At 37.4% G+C, this 17,151-nt stretch overlaps 1 protein-coding gene and 1 pseudogene across 1 annotated transcript; one reads left to right on the forward strand and one right to left on the reverse strand.

Annotated features, from left to right (window-relative positions):
• Positions 1-4,568: 4,568 nt before the first annotated feature.
• Positions 4,569-4,668, forward strand: LOC127116116 (uncharacterized; annotated as a pseudogene).
• Positions 4,669-15,351: 10,683 nt separating this feature from the next.
• Positions 15,352-16,827, reverse strand: LOC127099657 (DEAD-box ATP-dependent RNA helicase 31). The gene is made up of 4 exons (XM_051037402.1): positions 16,741-16,827; positions 16,350-16,565; positions 15,952-16,134; positions 15,352-15,710 (listed from the first exon to the last, which is right to left on the reverse strand). The coding sequence occupies exons 1-4, from the start codon at positions 16,825-16,827 to the stop codon at positions 15,483-15,485; spliced, it is 714 nt and encodes a 237-aa protein (XP_050893359.1). The 3' UTR covers positions 15,352-15,482.
• Between the last annotated feature and the right edge of the window lie 324 nt (positions 16,828-17,151).

The raw sequence follows: 17,151 nt of genomic DNA on the forward strand, positions 1-17,151 counted from the left end.
CCTGACCATCTGGATCGTAGTTTTCCCGGGAATAACTTTAGTCTAGAGTTAAATAAAAGTACTGCGTCGCCTTGCTTGAAGACTTTCCTTGATATACGCTTGTCATGCCATTGTTTTGTTCTTTCTTTATAGATTTTGGCATTTTCATAGGCGTCTCTTCTGAGTTCCTCTAATTCATTTATGTCAAGGATTCTCTTTTCACCGGCGGCTTTATAATTCAAATTTAAATTTCTAATAGCCCAATAGGCTTTATGTTCTAATTCTACCGGGAGGTGACAGGATTTTCCATAAATGAGCTTAAATGGGGTCGTCCCTATGGGAGTTTTATAAGCAGTTCGGTATGCCCATAAAGCTTCTGGTAATTTCAATGACCAATCTTTCCTTGAAGTGGCGACCGTTTTTTCTAGTATTTGCTTGATTTCTCTGTTAGATACTTCCACTTGTCCACTGGTTTGAGGGTGGTAAGGTGTTGCTATCCTATGTCTCACTCCATATTTAAGTAGTAGTTTTTCGAGTACCTTGGATATAAAGTGTGATCCACCATCACTGACTACTATTCTTGGGATGCCAAATCTCGGAAATATTATATTTTTAAAGAGTCTAGTTACTACTCGGGTGTCATTTGTTGGAGAAGCTATAGCTTCGATCCATTTTGATACGTAGTCAACTGCCACGAGTATGTATTTGTTACCGAAAGAGGATGGAAAGGGTCCCATGAAGTCTATCCCCCACACGTCAAAAATCTCTACTTCCAAAATACCTTTTTGTGGCATCTCGTCGCGTCTAGATATGTTTCCCGTGCGTTGACATTTGTCACACTCCTTAATAGCCGCATGTACGTCCTTCCATATAGTTGGCCAATAAAAGCCAGCTTGTAGGATTTTAGAGCAGGTCTTGGATGTACTTGTGTGACCACCATAAGGCGCAGAGTGACAGTGTTGGATTATATTTTCTACCTCTTCTTCGGGTATACATCGACGGAAAATACCATCGGGGCCTCTTTTGAAAAGTAAGGGATCATCCCAGTAATAGTGTTTTATGTCGTGGAAGAATCGTTTCTTCTGCTGGTAAGATAAAGTAGGTGGAACTATTCCGGCAGCTAAATAATTGACTAGATCAGCGTACCATGGTATGACAGATATAGCTAAGGTGGTTTCTACTTGCATGTCGGAGTTGTTCTCTTCCAAAGTAGCTATGAGTTTATCATACGAGAAATCATCATTAATGGATGTTCTTTCTGGTTCAAGGTTCTCAAGTCTAGAGAGGTGGTCTGCTACTACGTTTTCAGTTCCTTTCTTGTCCTTGATTTCTAAGTCGAATTCTTGTAGTAACAAGATCCATCTTAGGAGTCTAGGTTTAGCATCCTTTTTTGTTAAAAGGTACCTGATAGCAGCGTGATCAGTGTAAACTATTATTTTGGCTCCTACCAAGTAAGAACGAAATTTATCTAGCGCAAATACCACTGCTAGGAGTTCTTTCTCGGTTGTGGCATAATTCATCTGCGCTTCATCCAGGGTTCTGCTAGCGTAATATATAACGTGAAGCTTTTTATCCTTTCTTTGTCCTAAAACAGCACCTACAGCATAATCACTGGCATCGCACATTGTTTCGAATGGTTCATTCCAGTCTGGTGTCTGCATAATGGGTGCGGAGATCAATGCTTGTTTAAGAGTTTGAAATGCTTTTAAACAGTTATCGTCGAACATGAATTCAACATCTTTCATCAACAGTCCGGTTAAGGGTTTAGTTATCTTAGAGAAGTCTTTGATGAATCGTCGGTAAAAACCGGCGTGTCCTAGAAAGCTTCGTACTTCTCTCACGGTTCTTGGGGGTTGAAGATTTTTGATTACCTCTATTTTGGCTTTGTCTACTTCAATTCCTCTGTTCGAGATGATGTGTCCTAAAACAATTCCTTCTTGTACCATAAAGTGGCACTTTTCCCAATTAAGTACTAAGTTTACTTTTACACATCGCTCCAGAACTCTTTCCAGGTTTTCAAGGCATTCTTCGAAACTTTGTCCGTATACAGAAAAGTCATCCATGAATACTTCCATGATGTTTTCGAGAAAGTCGGCGAATATTGCCATCATGCATCTTTGAAAAGTTGCAGGGGCATTACACAGACCAAACGGCATTCGTCTATACGCGAAGGTACCAAAAGGGCATGTGAATGTTGTCTTTTCTTGGTCATCAGGGTGAATTGGTATTTGAAAGAAGCCTGAATAACCGTCTAAATAACAGAAATGTGAATGTTTAGCTAATCGTTCTAACATTTGGTCAATGAATGGTAAAGGGAAATGATCTTTTCGGGTTGCTTTGTTTAGTTTCCTATAGTCAATGCACATTCTCCATCCCGATTCGATTCGTTTAGTTATAGTTTCTCCTTTTTCGTTTTCAATAACGGTTATGCCTCCTTTCTTTGGTACAACGTGTACAGGACTAACCCATTTGCTGTCAGATATAGGATATATAATACCTGCTTCTAATAACTTGGTTATTTCTTTCTTTACTACCTCACTTAGGATCGGATTTAGTCTTCTCTGGTGTTCCCTAGAGGTTTTACAGTCTTCTTCTAACATGATGCGGTGCATACAAATAGAAGGGCTTATTCCTTTAAGATCGGTGATGTGGTATCCTAGTGCAGTTGGATATTTTCTTAAGATATGTAGGAGTTTTTCTGTTTCGAGTCTTCCTAGATCTGCATTAACTATCACAGGTCGTTCAAGTTCTAAGTCTAGGAATTCATATCTCAGATTTTTGGGAAGTGTTTTCAAATCAGGGGTTGGTTTGTTAAGACACTGCGTAGGATCTGGTGTTATTGCTAGGCATTGTTTAGATTTGTCCTCTAAAAGATAGTCTGATGGTTTGTCTTCTCCTGACTCTGCTTCTTTTATGCATTCATCGATGATATCCATGAAGTAACATGTATCTTCTATTGCAGGTGCTTTCAAGAATTGGGAAAGAATGAATTCAATTTTTCTTCACCTACTTCGAAGGTGAGTCGTCCTCGTTTTACGTCTATGATTGCACCGGCAGTTGCTAAGAATGGTCTTCCTAGTATAATAGGTGTCGTATCATCTTCTCTAATGTCCATAATTGTGAAGTCAGTGGGAATGTAAAACTGACCTATGCGTACGGGAACGTTTTCAAGGATTCCTACAGGATATTTGATGGAACGATCTGCTAATTGCACAGACATTTTGGTCGGTCTTAATTCTCCCATCTCCAGTTTCTTACATATGGATAAGGGCATAACGCTAATTCCGGCTCCTAAATCGCATAAGGCTTTGTCGATGACAAATTTTCCTATGTGACAGGGTATAGAGAAGCTACCCGGATCCTTGAGTTTAGGGGGCATGTTTTGGATTATAGCGCTACATTCGGCAGGGAGTGTAACGGTTTCGCTATCCTCAAGTTTCCTCTTATTAGAAAGAATTTCTTTTAAGAATTTAGCATATGAGGGCATCTGCGTAATAGCTTCGGTAAACGGAATTGTAACGTTTAATTGTTTAAGGAGATCAACAAATTTTCTAAATTGGCCTACATCTTTGGTTTTAACAAGCCTTTGAGGGTAAGGTATAGGTGGTTTGTAAGGTGGTGGAGGTACATAAGGTTCCTTCTTTTCTAGGGTTTCCTTATTACTCTCTTCCTTTTCCTTAGGTTCACTTTCCTCAGTGGATTTCTCAGGGTTTTGGTTTTCTATCCTTGGGTCAGACGGTCCTTCCACTTCCGTTCCACTTCTCAATATAATTGCATGAGCTTGGCTTCTCGGATTGGGTTGGGGCTGTCCAGGGAATGTACCAGTTGGTGCAGCAGTAGGTGCTTGTTGTTGAGCTACTTGAGATATTTGCGTTTCCAGCATTTTGTTATGGGTAGCCAAGGCATCTACTTTGCTTGCGAGTTGTTTAAGTTGTTCGCCAGTGTGTATGTTCTGGTTTAAGAAATCTTTATTGGTTTGTTGTTGGGAAGCTATAAAGTTTTCCATCATGATTTCCAAGTTGGATTTTCTAGGGGTATTATTGTTAGGATTCGGTTTCTGATATCCTGGAGGTATAGATGGGGCTTGATTTGGAGACTGTCCAGGTGCGTATAAAGCATTATTACTCTTATATGAGAAGTTTGGATGGTTCTTCCAATTTGGATTATAGGTATTCGAATAGGGGCTTCCTTGAGCATGGTTTACTTGCTCTGTTTGGATTCCAGTCAAGAGTTGACATTCCGCAGGAGTGTGGCCTTGGATTCCACAGACCTCGCAATTCTGAGTTATAGCAACCACGGCTGCTGGAGGCGATACGTTTAAACTTTCAATCTTCTGGACCAAAGCATCCACTTTTGCATTGACGTGATCAAGGCTACTTATCTCGTACATGCCAGTTTTCGGTTGAGGTTTTTCCACTGTTGTTCGTTTGGTTCCCCACTGATAGTGGTTTTGGGCCATGCTCTCGATAAGCTGGTAAGCATCAGCATAAGGTTTGTTCATTAGTGCACCACCTGCAGCGGCGTCTATTGTTAACCTTGTATTGTATAAGAGACCATTATAAAATGTGTGAATTACTAACCAGTCTTCCAAACCATGGTGTGGGCAAAGTCTCATCATGTCTTTGTATCTTTCCCATGCTTCGAAAAGGGACTCGTTGTCTTTCTGTTTAAATCCGTTTATCTGGGCTCTTAACATAGCTGTTTTGCTTGGTGGAAAATATCGGGCAAGAAAAACTTTCTTCAACTCGTTCCATGTGGTGACTGAGTTGGAAGGAAGAGATTGAAGCCATCTTCTAGCGCTATCTCTTAATGAGAAAGGAAAAAGACGAAGTCGAATTGCCTCTGAAGTGACACCATTAGCTTTAACAGTATCAGCGTATTGGACAAATACGGATAAATGAAGGTTTGGATCTTCGGTAAGATTTCCAGAGAATTGGTTCTGTTGCACAGCCTGCAACAACGAAGGTTTAAGTTCAAAGTTGTTTGCTTCGATTGCGGGCGGAGCAATACTTGAATGCGGTTCATCTTGCGATGGAGCGGCGTAATCTCTAAGAGCACGAGCTGGTTCTGCCATCTCGGTTAAAGAAGGAAAATCTTTGAGATCAGGAAGGTCTATAGGAGGGAGATTGTTTTCAGCACGATATTCCCGAATTCGTCGTAAGACTCGGAGATATAGTTCGATATCGTTGATTCGTAAATAGAGCGGTTCGCCTTGAGAGCGAGTGCGTGGCATACAAATCAACGAAAGAAAGAAAATAGAAGAAAAAGAAACCTTAGTCTCTACAGCGTAACAGAAGAGTTACGATATCGATTGAATAAAAGTCCCCGGCAACGGCGCCAAAAACTTGATCGCTCGACTGGGTGAGTCGAGAATGGGATACAAACTGCAAGTGCACAGTTCTATCGCGTAGTTTTAAAAGATATCGATCCCACAGGGACTTATGAATCGATATACCGTTATCTAAAGTTACTACGTAAATCTAAGGTGAAGATGTTTGATTGTTTGGGGAAAAACTAAGAGCTAAACTAATGTCTAGATTAAATATTAATAAAACGGATATCGGTATGTAATTCGTCAAAACTAGGGAATCAAGTCTTTGTGGTTTCTTGGTTTTAAAATGAATCGTTTCGGTTAACTTTATTGGTTAAAGGTTCTATCTCAAACTCTCGCTCTGTTGAATAAACCATGATTTTATATTAATGTTGCTGTCACTTATAATTAAGTCAAAAACCATATTTTGAAAACAATAAAGTTGCAGAAACTCTTTTTAAGAAAATACTGACCGTTTTAAACACCCTTATCTCAAACTCTCGCTCTGTTGACTTAGGTTATATAATTAAATCCAAATGCTTAACTCTCGTCCTCACATTCAATCTTTAAAAATACTTTTTGGAAAAGGTCAGAATTTAATTAACTCTAAAACTTGCTCTCGCCCTGATCTAGAATTAATGCCTAACTTACACTGTCCAGTTAAAATCTCAAACTCTCGCTCTATTGATTTTAACTTCTTTATGTCTTTTACTTTTGTAAAAAATCTTGTTATTAAACCTGTAAGTTGAGACCATAAAAAGATTGATTTTGATTTTAAGTTTAGATAGACCGACTCAGTCTCGATCCCTTATTCTGCTTACTTTACATACCGATACCTAGGCAAATTAGCCAGACATGCTAAATAAACAAGAATTTATATCATGCATAAATACAATGGAATATGAATAAACAATAGAATAAAACATAAAAAATTAAATAACAATTAAAGAACCTGAATGCGTAATACAATGGTCTTGAACACTCCACCACAAGCCGGTAGGATTTGTTCTTCGATTCTTCAATTAAGCAGTAAAATAAATCAAGGAAATAAAACTCGAATATAACGTAAGGTTAAATCCGGTATAAAGTTGCACAGTAGTTTCCGGTGTAGAAACTATTATGCGAAAAATATCTAAAAGCTAAAAACGGGAAAGATAAATTGCAAGGGAAAAGAGAAAGTAAGGCTTGCAAAAGAAATAAATAAAATGAACAATGCTGGAAAGGAAGAAAAATAAGCAAAGGCGTGAAAGGAAAATTTGGCAGAGCTTTCGCAAAACTGAGCGTGCAAAAACCTCCTTTTCGGCAAAGAGAGGAGATGGCTATTTATAATAGCCTTGGTAACTGCCTTGCGTTTCCTACGAGTCTTCAGCATGGCTAAATACACGGCTTGGGAATAGGACACGAAGTCCTCAACGTTACTTCCATTCTTCTGAGAGCGTAACTTGCGCCAAAAAGCTAGTGGACTGGTGTGACGCTCGTCACACCATGTGTGACGCTCGTCACACCATGTGTGACGTCCGTCACAAGGCTACTTCGCGTGACGCTCGTCACAACCCTTGTGACGCCCGTCACAGGGGCAACGTGCGCTTTCTTTTGGGCTGGGCTTGGTCTTGGTTATTTGTTTCCTTTTTATTGCTTTTTACACCTCCTTTCCTTCCCTTTTTCACTTTTGCTTCAAAATGGGTACCTGATGTAAATAGAAAAGAAATACTGCATAATATCTGATAAAATGGGATAAATTAAAGTAAATGATAATATAATCTAATTAAATTAAGTCTTAAAATGTGATATAATTTCATGTTATCACCTACGCGGACTTAGAACGAAGTGAAATATGGATCTTGACCCACTAGAAAATCTTCCAACGGGATTTTCCTAATCAAATGATGAGGGTCATTTGTTTTGAGTAAAATAGTGGGAGCATGTTTAATTAAAGGCCTAATTAAATATGTCAATGATACTTATATTTTCATTAATCCTTATGTAGATTACAATGACAGCAAACACCTCTAACAACATCCTGCGATCAATCCTTGATAAGGAAAAATTGTCTGGGACAAATTTTCTGGATTGGCACCGAAACCTGAGGATTATCCTCAAACATGATAAAAAGCTGTATGTCTTGAAGACACCTGTTCCTGAAGAGGAACCTCCTAGTTCTGCACCTAAGGCAGAAAGAGATGCTTATAAGAAGCATGTCGATGATGCCAATGAAACTGCTTGTCTCATGCTGGCTACCATGAACTCAGAATTGCAAAAGCAACATGAGAACATGTCAGCGTTCGATATGATCGAACACCTGAAGTTGCTCTATCAAGAGCAAGCAAGGCATGAGAGGTTTGAAGTTTCAAAAGCCCTTTTTCAAGGCAAATTAGCTGAGGGAGCCCCTGTAGGTCCCCATGTACTCAAGATGATTGGGTATGTGGAAAACCTTGAGAGATTGGGTTTTCCCCTCGGAAAGGAACTTGCGACTGATTTGATCTTGCAATCGTTGCCAGATGGGTTCAGTCAATTTGTCCTAAATTTCAATATGAATGATATGGACAAATCGCTTCCTGAATTGCTCGCCATGTTAAGAAATGCCGAGCAGAATCTGAAGTCAAAGGGAAATCCATTCTGATGATCGAAAATGGAAAGAGACAGAACAAAAGGCCCACCAGGCAGGGTGATAAGGGGAAAGGCAAGGAAGTTGCCAACCCCAGACCCACTGCTGCTTTGAATCCTAGTGGAGGCATAGCAAAAGAAGGCACCTGCTTCCATTGCGGTAAGACCGGACACTGGAAGAGAAACTGCCCAAAGTACCTGGAAGATAAGAAGAATGGAGTAGAGACTTCAACTTCAGGTATTTTTGTTATTAATTTATCTACTTCTGCATCATGAGTATTAGATACTGGATGCGGTTCTCACATTTGTACAAATGTGTAGGGACTAAAAAGGAGTAGAAAATTGGCAAAAGGTGAAGTCGACCTACGAGTTGCTAATGGAGCAAAGGTTGCTGCCTTAGCCGTAGCAACTTATGAATTGACTTTACCTAGTGGTTTAATAATTCAGTTAGAGAACTGTTATTATGTACCTGCAATTAGCAGGAGTATTATTTCCATTTCTTGTTTGGACAAGTTTGGTTTTTCATTCATAATAAAGAACAATTGTTGCTCAATTTATTTGAATGATATATTCTATGCTACTACACAAATGAACAATGGACTATATGTCCTTGATCTTGAAATGCCTATTTATAACATTAATACTAAAAGGACGAAACCTAATGAGTTTAATCCAACTTACCTTTGGCATTGTCGATTAGGCCACATAAATGAGAAACGCATTTCCGAACTCCATAAAGATGGACTGTTGGACTCTTTTGATTATGAATCATATGAGTCATGCAGATCTTGTTTTATTGGAAAGATGACAAAGTCTCCATTCACAAGAAAAGGTGAAAGAGATAATGATCTTTTGGCCCTTATACATACTGATGTATGTGGACCACTGAACATGCCAGCCAGAGGAGGTTTTCAGTACTTCATCACATTTACTGATGATTTCAGTAGATATGGTTATGTGTATATAATGAAACGCAAATCATAGTCTTTTGAAGAGTTCAAGGAATTCAATAATGAAGTACAAAAACCAACTAGGTAAGAATATTAAAACTCTTCGATCAGATCGAGGTGGTGAGTATTTAAGCCTAGAGTTTGATGACCATCTGGAAGAGTGTGGGATCCTATCCCAACTTACTCCTCCTGGAACACCCCAATGGAATAGTGTATCTGAGAGAAGAGATCGAACCCTGTTAGACATGGTCCGATCCATGATGAGTCACGCCGATCTTCCAAACTCCTTTTGGGGACATGCACCATTGACAGCAGCTTACACACTTAATCGTGTTCCATCCAAAAAGGTTGATAAGACACCATATGAGATATGGAGTGGTAAGAGACCACATATGTCTTACATGAAGATTTGGGGTTGCGAAGTTTATGTGAAACAATAAATTTCAACTAAGCTTGAGCCCAAATATGACAAATGCTTATTTGTGGGGTATCCTAAAGAAACAAGAGGGTATTATTTCTACAATCCTTCTGAGGGCAAAGTGTTTGTCGCTCGAACTGGATTTTTCCTAGAAAAGGATTTTATTTCCAAAGGAATCAGTGGGAGGAAAATAGAACTTGAAGAAATTCAAGAATCACAAAGCATCGATACACCTATGGAGGAATTAGAGCAGGAAACACAAGTAGTTGTGTAAGAACAACCTGCTCAAGTAGAACAAGACCAGCGTAGGTCAGGCAGGATACGTCACCTACCTAAGATATATGGATATCTGATCAAGGTGATGTATTACTCATGGATTCATCAAAAACAAAGATGAGCCTTGTGTAGCGGGGTATTCGTTACCATTAGAGATATTGACTAACTCTAAGGTAAATCATACAAGTCGAGTCGCCACCGCACTTCTATTTATCCAAAGGAATGGTTAGAAAGCGAACAAAAACCTAATAGTTTTAACAAAACTAGTAAAAGAAACAGAGATCGGGGTAAAGGGGTTGGTTATGCAATGGGAAGGTGTTAGGAACCCAAAACATCCTAGGTACTCCTAGGGAGCCCTTTTCATACTTGTTGTGAAGGTTGGTGTCTTGTGAAAATTTGTTTGTGCAAACATGATTGAAGAGATGAGAGGAGAATATACAAGTTATTTACATTTTTGTGTTTGAATGGATAAACCCATTGCCTACATACCATCTTAAAAAAGATTAGGATCAAAACCTCGTAGTTCGGGGTAAAAATCTCAAAAAAAACAAGTTGGTGAATTGATTGGTCCAAAAGCCTTAAGGTCTTTTGTTATCAAAGGGAGAAAACTCAACCAAACCACGAATCCACCATGTGAGGATAGCTTCAACATGCTAGTGAGGGGTTAACCCTATAATAAGCATGGAAGACTCATTGTCCATCACTAAGGATATAGGTGAGTATTACATCTACCACAAGGATAACTCAAACCTAATAGCTAAAGGTTATGAAAAATTGGATTAAGAAGTGGCCATTGAAACCACAAAAGCACATTTGAATGGGTTATATTTACCAATTAGAAGTATATACAAAATGGTCAAAGTTGACTTAAAAGGTTCAATTCAAAATAAGTGTTATGAAAAGAAAGTTTGAAAATCAAAAGCATAAGGCTTAGGTTTCTAATGTTGAAAACAAAGATTAAATGTTTGCACAAGAAGTTTTGGCTTGGGTTAGAGTGGAGAGATGAAGAAGAAGGGCTAAGTCCTAAGGAAAACAAAAAGAGAAGGGATGAAGAAATGAAACCACACTAGGAGTTCACCTCTTGAGATCATATTGATGATCCAAGTAGCTCCCATCCTTTGGAATAAGCAACCACAAAACAAATATTTCAATCAATCAAACACAAGGTCATGCTTCTAAGAATCCTTCAATGGCTTTTGCATCTCTTTCTTTAGATGAACATGGCAATGGTCCTCCAATTAAGCTCAAATGGGAACTCCTAGCACAAAAGCACACACATCAAAAAGTTCCATGAAGTAAAACAAGAATGGACAAGAGTGAGTTTAGAGATTTGGTCCTTCCAATCCATCTTCATCATTAAGATCCTTTTACTCCAATTTTGCATAAGGAAGGTCCTAGAATCTAAGTCCAAATTCTCCATTTTCTTTGCATAGGGAAAGTCCTAGAAACTAAGTCCATTTCTTTGCATTTGGTTCACAACAATCAAAACAAAAACACAATCAAAATAATATATACACAATTATGTGCTCAAGTGAGTGAAAGGCAAATGGCATTAACATAAACATGTGCTCAAATGAGCAAAGAGAAAAGCAAATGGATAATATGTGCAAGAATAGTAAATTGCATAAAAGTAAATTGCATAAAGTAAATGTTAATTGTCAATAGTTAGTGTTAGTAGTTAGTGTGCCATAAGGCAAATTTAGCGCTATGTTAAGCAGTCGTAATTGGACTTATGTAGAAGTCACAACTATCTGAGGCCGGTCAATAATAATGTAGGCAACAAACACAAGTTAGGAGTCTTGATTAGTGAACCAAGTCCCAAAAACTTGTCATGCCAAAAAAAAGAAGAAAAATGATCTTGTATTGGTTTAAGCCTTTTGCATGATTTAGAAGACAACCTATCCTTAATGCAAAGTCATTCACTTGATCAATTGATCAAGATGAATTAGATTTGAATAAAGGAAGGTTAAATCTCCCTAATCAATGCTAACTTATCAACCTTCAACTCATTGATCAAAAAGAAAAGAAGTAGAAGAAGAAGGAGAAGAATAATGGAGAATGAAAATGGCAAAATAAAAGTGCATTAAATGAAATACCATGTACCAATCCTCATATGTTGACCAATAATATTGAAAGTCAAGGTCAAACAATCAAAAACAGAAGTGAGATGAAGATTGGAAGTCAAGAAATGAATAAACTATTTTCGGCATTTTTTTAATATTGAAATAAACTTGAATTAAAATATTAAAGAAAGGTCAAACTTCAAAATTACTTCAAATCAACCTTGGAAGGCCCAAGTAATTTATCCCAAGCTCAACAAGGTCAAACAAAGTTTGACAAAAAAATTCAGCATTTTTAAAAGTCAGAAACTATTTTTAATCAATTAAAAATGAATAAAAATAACCTAATTGAACTAAAATCTCAAATAAATCTCAAATCAATTCAAAAATTGATGAGAATATTTTTCATAGATCCATCATCATTCAAAGAGGTTAGGAAAATATTTTTGCATTTTTTGAATATCAAAAACTATTTAAAATGAATTAAAAATAACCAGAAAAGAGAAAATTCACAAAAAATATCAAATGATGAAATAAAAAATATTAAAAATCAGAAATAGAAACTATAATTTATTTGGGAAATAATGCAATTGGTCCCATAATTTTTGGATAAAAAATGAAAGAGATATTGATTTTTGAAATAAAATGGAATTAAAGAAAATAAAAGGAAAATAAAAACAGAAAATAGAAATTGTAAAAAGCGTGGACCGTCTGATCTAAGCTCATTAATTGAGCTGGCAAATCATGAGGCCATGAAGCGCGCGCCTACCATGGATCCAAGTCAACTGACCCACACAGCGCATTTAAAAAGGTCATAACATTGGACGCCTGGGATCGAATCTGGAAACACCATCACACGGTCCAGATTTAAACTGGAGATGATGAAGCCACCGGAGCCACCATCTTCTCCGGTGAGCTTGCAGTTTCCGGTGAGATTGCAAAAATTCAAAACTTAACCAAACCAAGCGATCTATACATCAATAGAAAGCTGGGATGATGTACATCATCCCTATACCATCCATTTTCCTTCTAGATCTCTATAATGTGAGAAATCAGAGATGGAAAAATCTGGTGTTCATCATGAACTCAATGAATTGCAAAAATCAAAAGCATAAACATGATGCCTCTATTGAGAGGACTTCAGCCAACACAAAATCTAAGCCAATAGGTCAATGGATTAGGAGAATCGAAGGAAATACCAGTTGGAATGTAAGTTTGAGTTCTGGTGATTTGAGCTTGAAACCTTGCTTGCTTTATCAAAACAGAAGTTCAATGAAGTGTATGATGAAGGTCTAGAAGCACTAGATCTAAGAATACAACCAGATGAAGCTGAATTCTAGATCTGAAATTTTTTGAAGAAAATGCAATTGCTTCTTTAGTGGTGGTTAGGGAAATATTTCTACAGCATTTCAAGTTGAATTAGGCGTCCAATGGAAGCTCACATGCCATGTATTTATAGCCAATGCCATGCTGAAAGTGTGATTTCAAACTTGCATGAATGAAGGGGGCCTCCATGCATGGGCCTGTACTGGCGCATGGAGGGCCCAATTCCACATGGATTGGCAAGCTGAGATCATGAATGAATGAAATGGACGTGCAATTCTGATGCAATCAGCTCATGCATGGTAATTGAATCAAGTTTCCCAAAAATGCACTTAAAGTTCTCCTCTTCGAAAATGATATTTGCCAAATCCAAAAGTAGCCATGTGAGTAATGGTTGGAAAGGTTTTTGTATGAGGAACAAATGTTATGTTGGACAAAAACTCATTTGAAGTGTGGAAATTTATGAAATTTGAGTTTAAAGTGTGATATGCAAAACATGCCAAGGCAAGGTTTCTAAAATTTGCCAACTTTCAAGCCCTTCTGTTTTGATGATGCAAGCTTCAAATGGAAAAACCTCCAACATCAAAGTTTTAGATCTTTTCAATACAATCAAAATTGACTTAAATTTTGCATCATTTGAATTTTTGATGAAAGCGTTATGGGCACTTGAAGTTGGACTTTTTTGACTTTTAATGCATTTGTCCCAAAAGGACCTATAATGTCTTGCATTATCACATGTATTTCCTTTCAGATTTTGAACTTTTGTTCAACATAACCTTTTAAGTAGACATGTCAAGCTTTCCAATTCATTTGATCCCACCTGAAAATCATAAAAAATGAATGAGTTATCTCCTTGGGAAGTTGACCCAAAATTAGGGTTTCAGTCAAAATGACCTATAATGTTTTGGAATGGCATATGGTTTTCCAAGCTTCAAATTAAATTTTGATGAACATGAAAGTTGTTCACATTGTCCTTAAGAACATTTTTTCTTTTGGAACCATCTCCATTTGACCAACACATAAAACGTTAGGTCTCAGTGCATTTCAAAATAGTCAGATGAATTGACTGATCAACTTCTCAAGTCCCTGCCTCATATCTTGATGAATTGATGATTGAGGACACTCAAATAATTTCAAATATGAATGAAATGATGAATTAAAGAACTTCCCGTGATTGTATTTGACCATGGGCTGAGGTTGCTTCATGAGCAAGGCATTGTGATGCACAGATGAATTAGAGTTTCTCTGGGGAACAAACCTCAAATCCTTTGACTTGCCTTATTCAAAAATGATACATTGAGGTACTAGGGAGTCACATTTGAGGGATGAGAGCTTTGGGGACCATTTCCATGTTTGCCTTCATCTTCTCTTGGCCATGTCATTGCACAAAGGATCACGTAGAAGCTTTTAGATCTTGTGATTGCTCAAGCTACAAACAAAAGATGTTAGTTGTAATACCCCAAAATTTACCCTTTCATTTTTCCTGGAAGCATACGCTTTACACCTCGTGCATGCATTCATTTTTAGGTCATTTAGCATTTGCATTTCATCATGGCAATCAGAATCAGATCCAAGAAACTTTATTTTAAAAAAAAATGAAAAACGAAAATAATAATAATAATAATAATAATAATAAATAAATAAATAAAAGAAAAAATCTTGGACTTGGACCTCTCTCAAAAGCCCACTAAGCTACTAATATTAGGTTATAAATTCAGAGTTTCAGTGAAACAAAAGGTGATTCTATTCCTATTACCCTGTATCACTACGCCAAATAAGGGAAAAGAGGGCGCTTTTTTTGGCCTATAACAGCGCTTTAAAGCGCCCTCTAATCTGGCGCTGGCATAGGTAAAGACAGCGCTTTTTTTCCTGGTGAAAGCGCTCTCTAAAGTGGCTCTTTAAGCCCTTTAAGGGCCACTTTAGAGGGCGCTTTTTAAAGAAAGCGCCCTCTAAAGTGGAAACTTTTAAGGGTTTAGAGGGCGCTTTTACTGGAAAGCGCCCTCTAAAGTGGAAACTTTTAAGGGTTTAGAGGGCGCTTTTATTGGAAAGCGCCCTCTAAAGTGGAAATTTAAAGGGTTTAGAGGGCGCTTATTTTGGAAAGCGCCATCTAAAGTGGGTGTTTTTATTTATTTTAGACAACCTGTATATTGAAGCAGTACACCTAAAACTGTATATTCTTATCATTTTTCAACACACAAAATATTATAAAATAACAATGGGAATGACCAAAGCAAAAACATCAAAATATATTCTTATCATTTTTCAACACACAAAATATAAAACAATTCGAGGTATATGTTTTAAATCATAAACTAATGATTGAATATCTATTTTAGACAGTTTGCATCAGTGATTTACAGTACAAATTCATCTGGCACTGAAGTTTCTACAGTACTTGTTAAATGACAATTCATCTAGAAGTACAAAATATACAGAAAAAATTACTATGATAGTTGAAATTTAGAAGTTTCAAGTCTTAAAATCAAACTATAAGTGGGGGCATTTCAATTCAAGAACATTTCTCTCTTTCACAAGACTGTTATCAGAAATTGAATGGAAACCTATTTGGAACGTAAACCAGGGATATTTTTAAGACCCATCTTGCCAAGGACAAGCTTAGGAATAGCTGGAGGGCTATCAAGCCCCATGCATCGACTGAACTCATTTGCAAGCTCCACTAACCTATACTTATCTTTCCCCACTTTCTTGTTAGAGTTGTAGTAACCAAGCCATGCCTGATATGCTGCTTCTTTATTTTTCATCTCCACATTGGATAGAGCCCTTTCCACCTGTTAACAGTTTAAAATGTAAGTGCATCGTTGGAATCACAGTGAGTTTAATGAACTCGAGGTGGCATTGTAATTTTGCTAAAGCTTTAAATTTTAGCTTTTGCCAAAATCATGGTGACACACCGCGATCCTGCCAAACTCGTAGCTAATCTTTGCTCCACATATTGGTTTGTTTGTCTAAAAACTAGCTAAAGTATTAGAAGAAAATCAATAATTGTCTCCCTTGTATATCCAAGTATACCTTTTTCTTAGTGTCAGGATCAACTGAAGGGACCGGAGCTTTCCCAATAGGTAAATCTTTTGCAGTAGCTAAAAAGAACTCTTCCCAAGGAGCTAGTAGCAGTATGCCCTGCCCTTCTTTTCCTCTTCGCCCCGTTCTACCTAGTCGATGTATATATTGTTCTCTATCAGCCGGTAGACCAACCTGTTCATTGTAGAAATGGAAGAAACATGACAATTTGAAATCAATAAAAGCGTTAAATAATTTGGCAAATCATAATCAAAAAGGCTTGCACTTTTAGCAAATGTATGTATTGAGTGTCCTTACGAGTATGCGTTAAACAGGACAGAAATTCATATGGACACGAGCATGCTGGTAATATAGTCACAAGTGAAACAAGGAAGGAGATCCAAATATACCTGTACAACAAGAGTAACATCTGGATAATCAACTCCACGTGCAGATACATCCGAAGTAACCAAGATGAGACCCTTTGACTTCCGGAATTCATCAGAAACTCTGGTTCTATAACTCTGAGGCTTTCTTGAATGGATTTCTCTCACATTCAAGTTCAACTCCCCAAGGAGATCAGCAACAAGTCTTGTGACCATAGCGGTTGTGCAGAAAATAAGAACCTGATAAACCAATAGCTACATTACATATCCTCCAAATCCATGTAAACATGATTGTAAAAGTTAAACTTTGTTGTCAAATCACAGTTTACTAATCCAAAATACTAATCTAAAGAGTTCATAGTGAAAGGACAGAGAAAAAATTAAAATACAGTTGGTTGCAGATTAGAAAGCAAACCTTGTAGTCAACATCATCTGCAATGTGCTCCTTTAGAATAGCATAGAGTAAAAGGAAATGTTTGTCTAATGGTGCAACTAAATGCATTTGGCGGACCTAAAATGATCCAAAGCACCATAAATAAAGATCCAAAAAATATGTTATATGATGGATGTATATGCATATACACATGTAAGTATCTAACAAGTTATTACTATCATGAAATTATAAACAATTACCTGTGAATGTGTATCCTCACTACCCTCCTGAACTGTATTAATATATTCAAAATCTCTTTTCATAGCAATATGGCAGACTTGGCGCACCTTCACAATCATACGAGAATAAGCCCAATGCGCATATCTTTTATAAAGCATGAATCATCACAGCTAAAAAGGAAAGGAGTGAAAAGAAAGAAATACAAACCTCGTC

This window comes from Lathyrus oleraceus, chromosome 1, assembly GCF_024323335.1.
Source record: "Lathyrus oleraceus cultivar Zhongwan6 chromosome 1, CAAS_Psat_ZW6_1.0, whole genome shotgun sequence".
Taxonomy (NCBI): domain Eukaryota; kingdom Viridiplantae; phylum Streptophyta; class Magnoliopsida; order Fabales; family Fabaceae; genus Lathyrus; species Lathyrus oleraceus.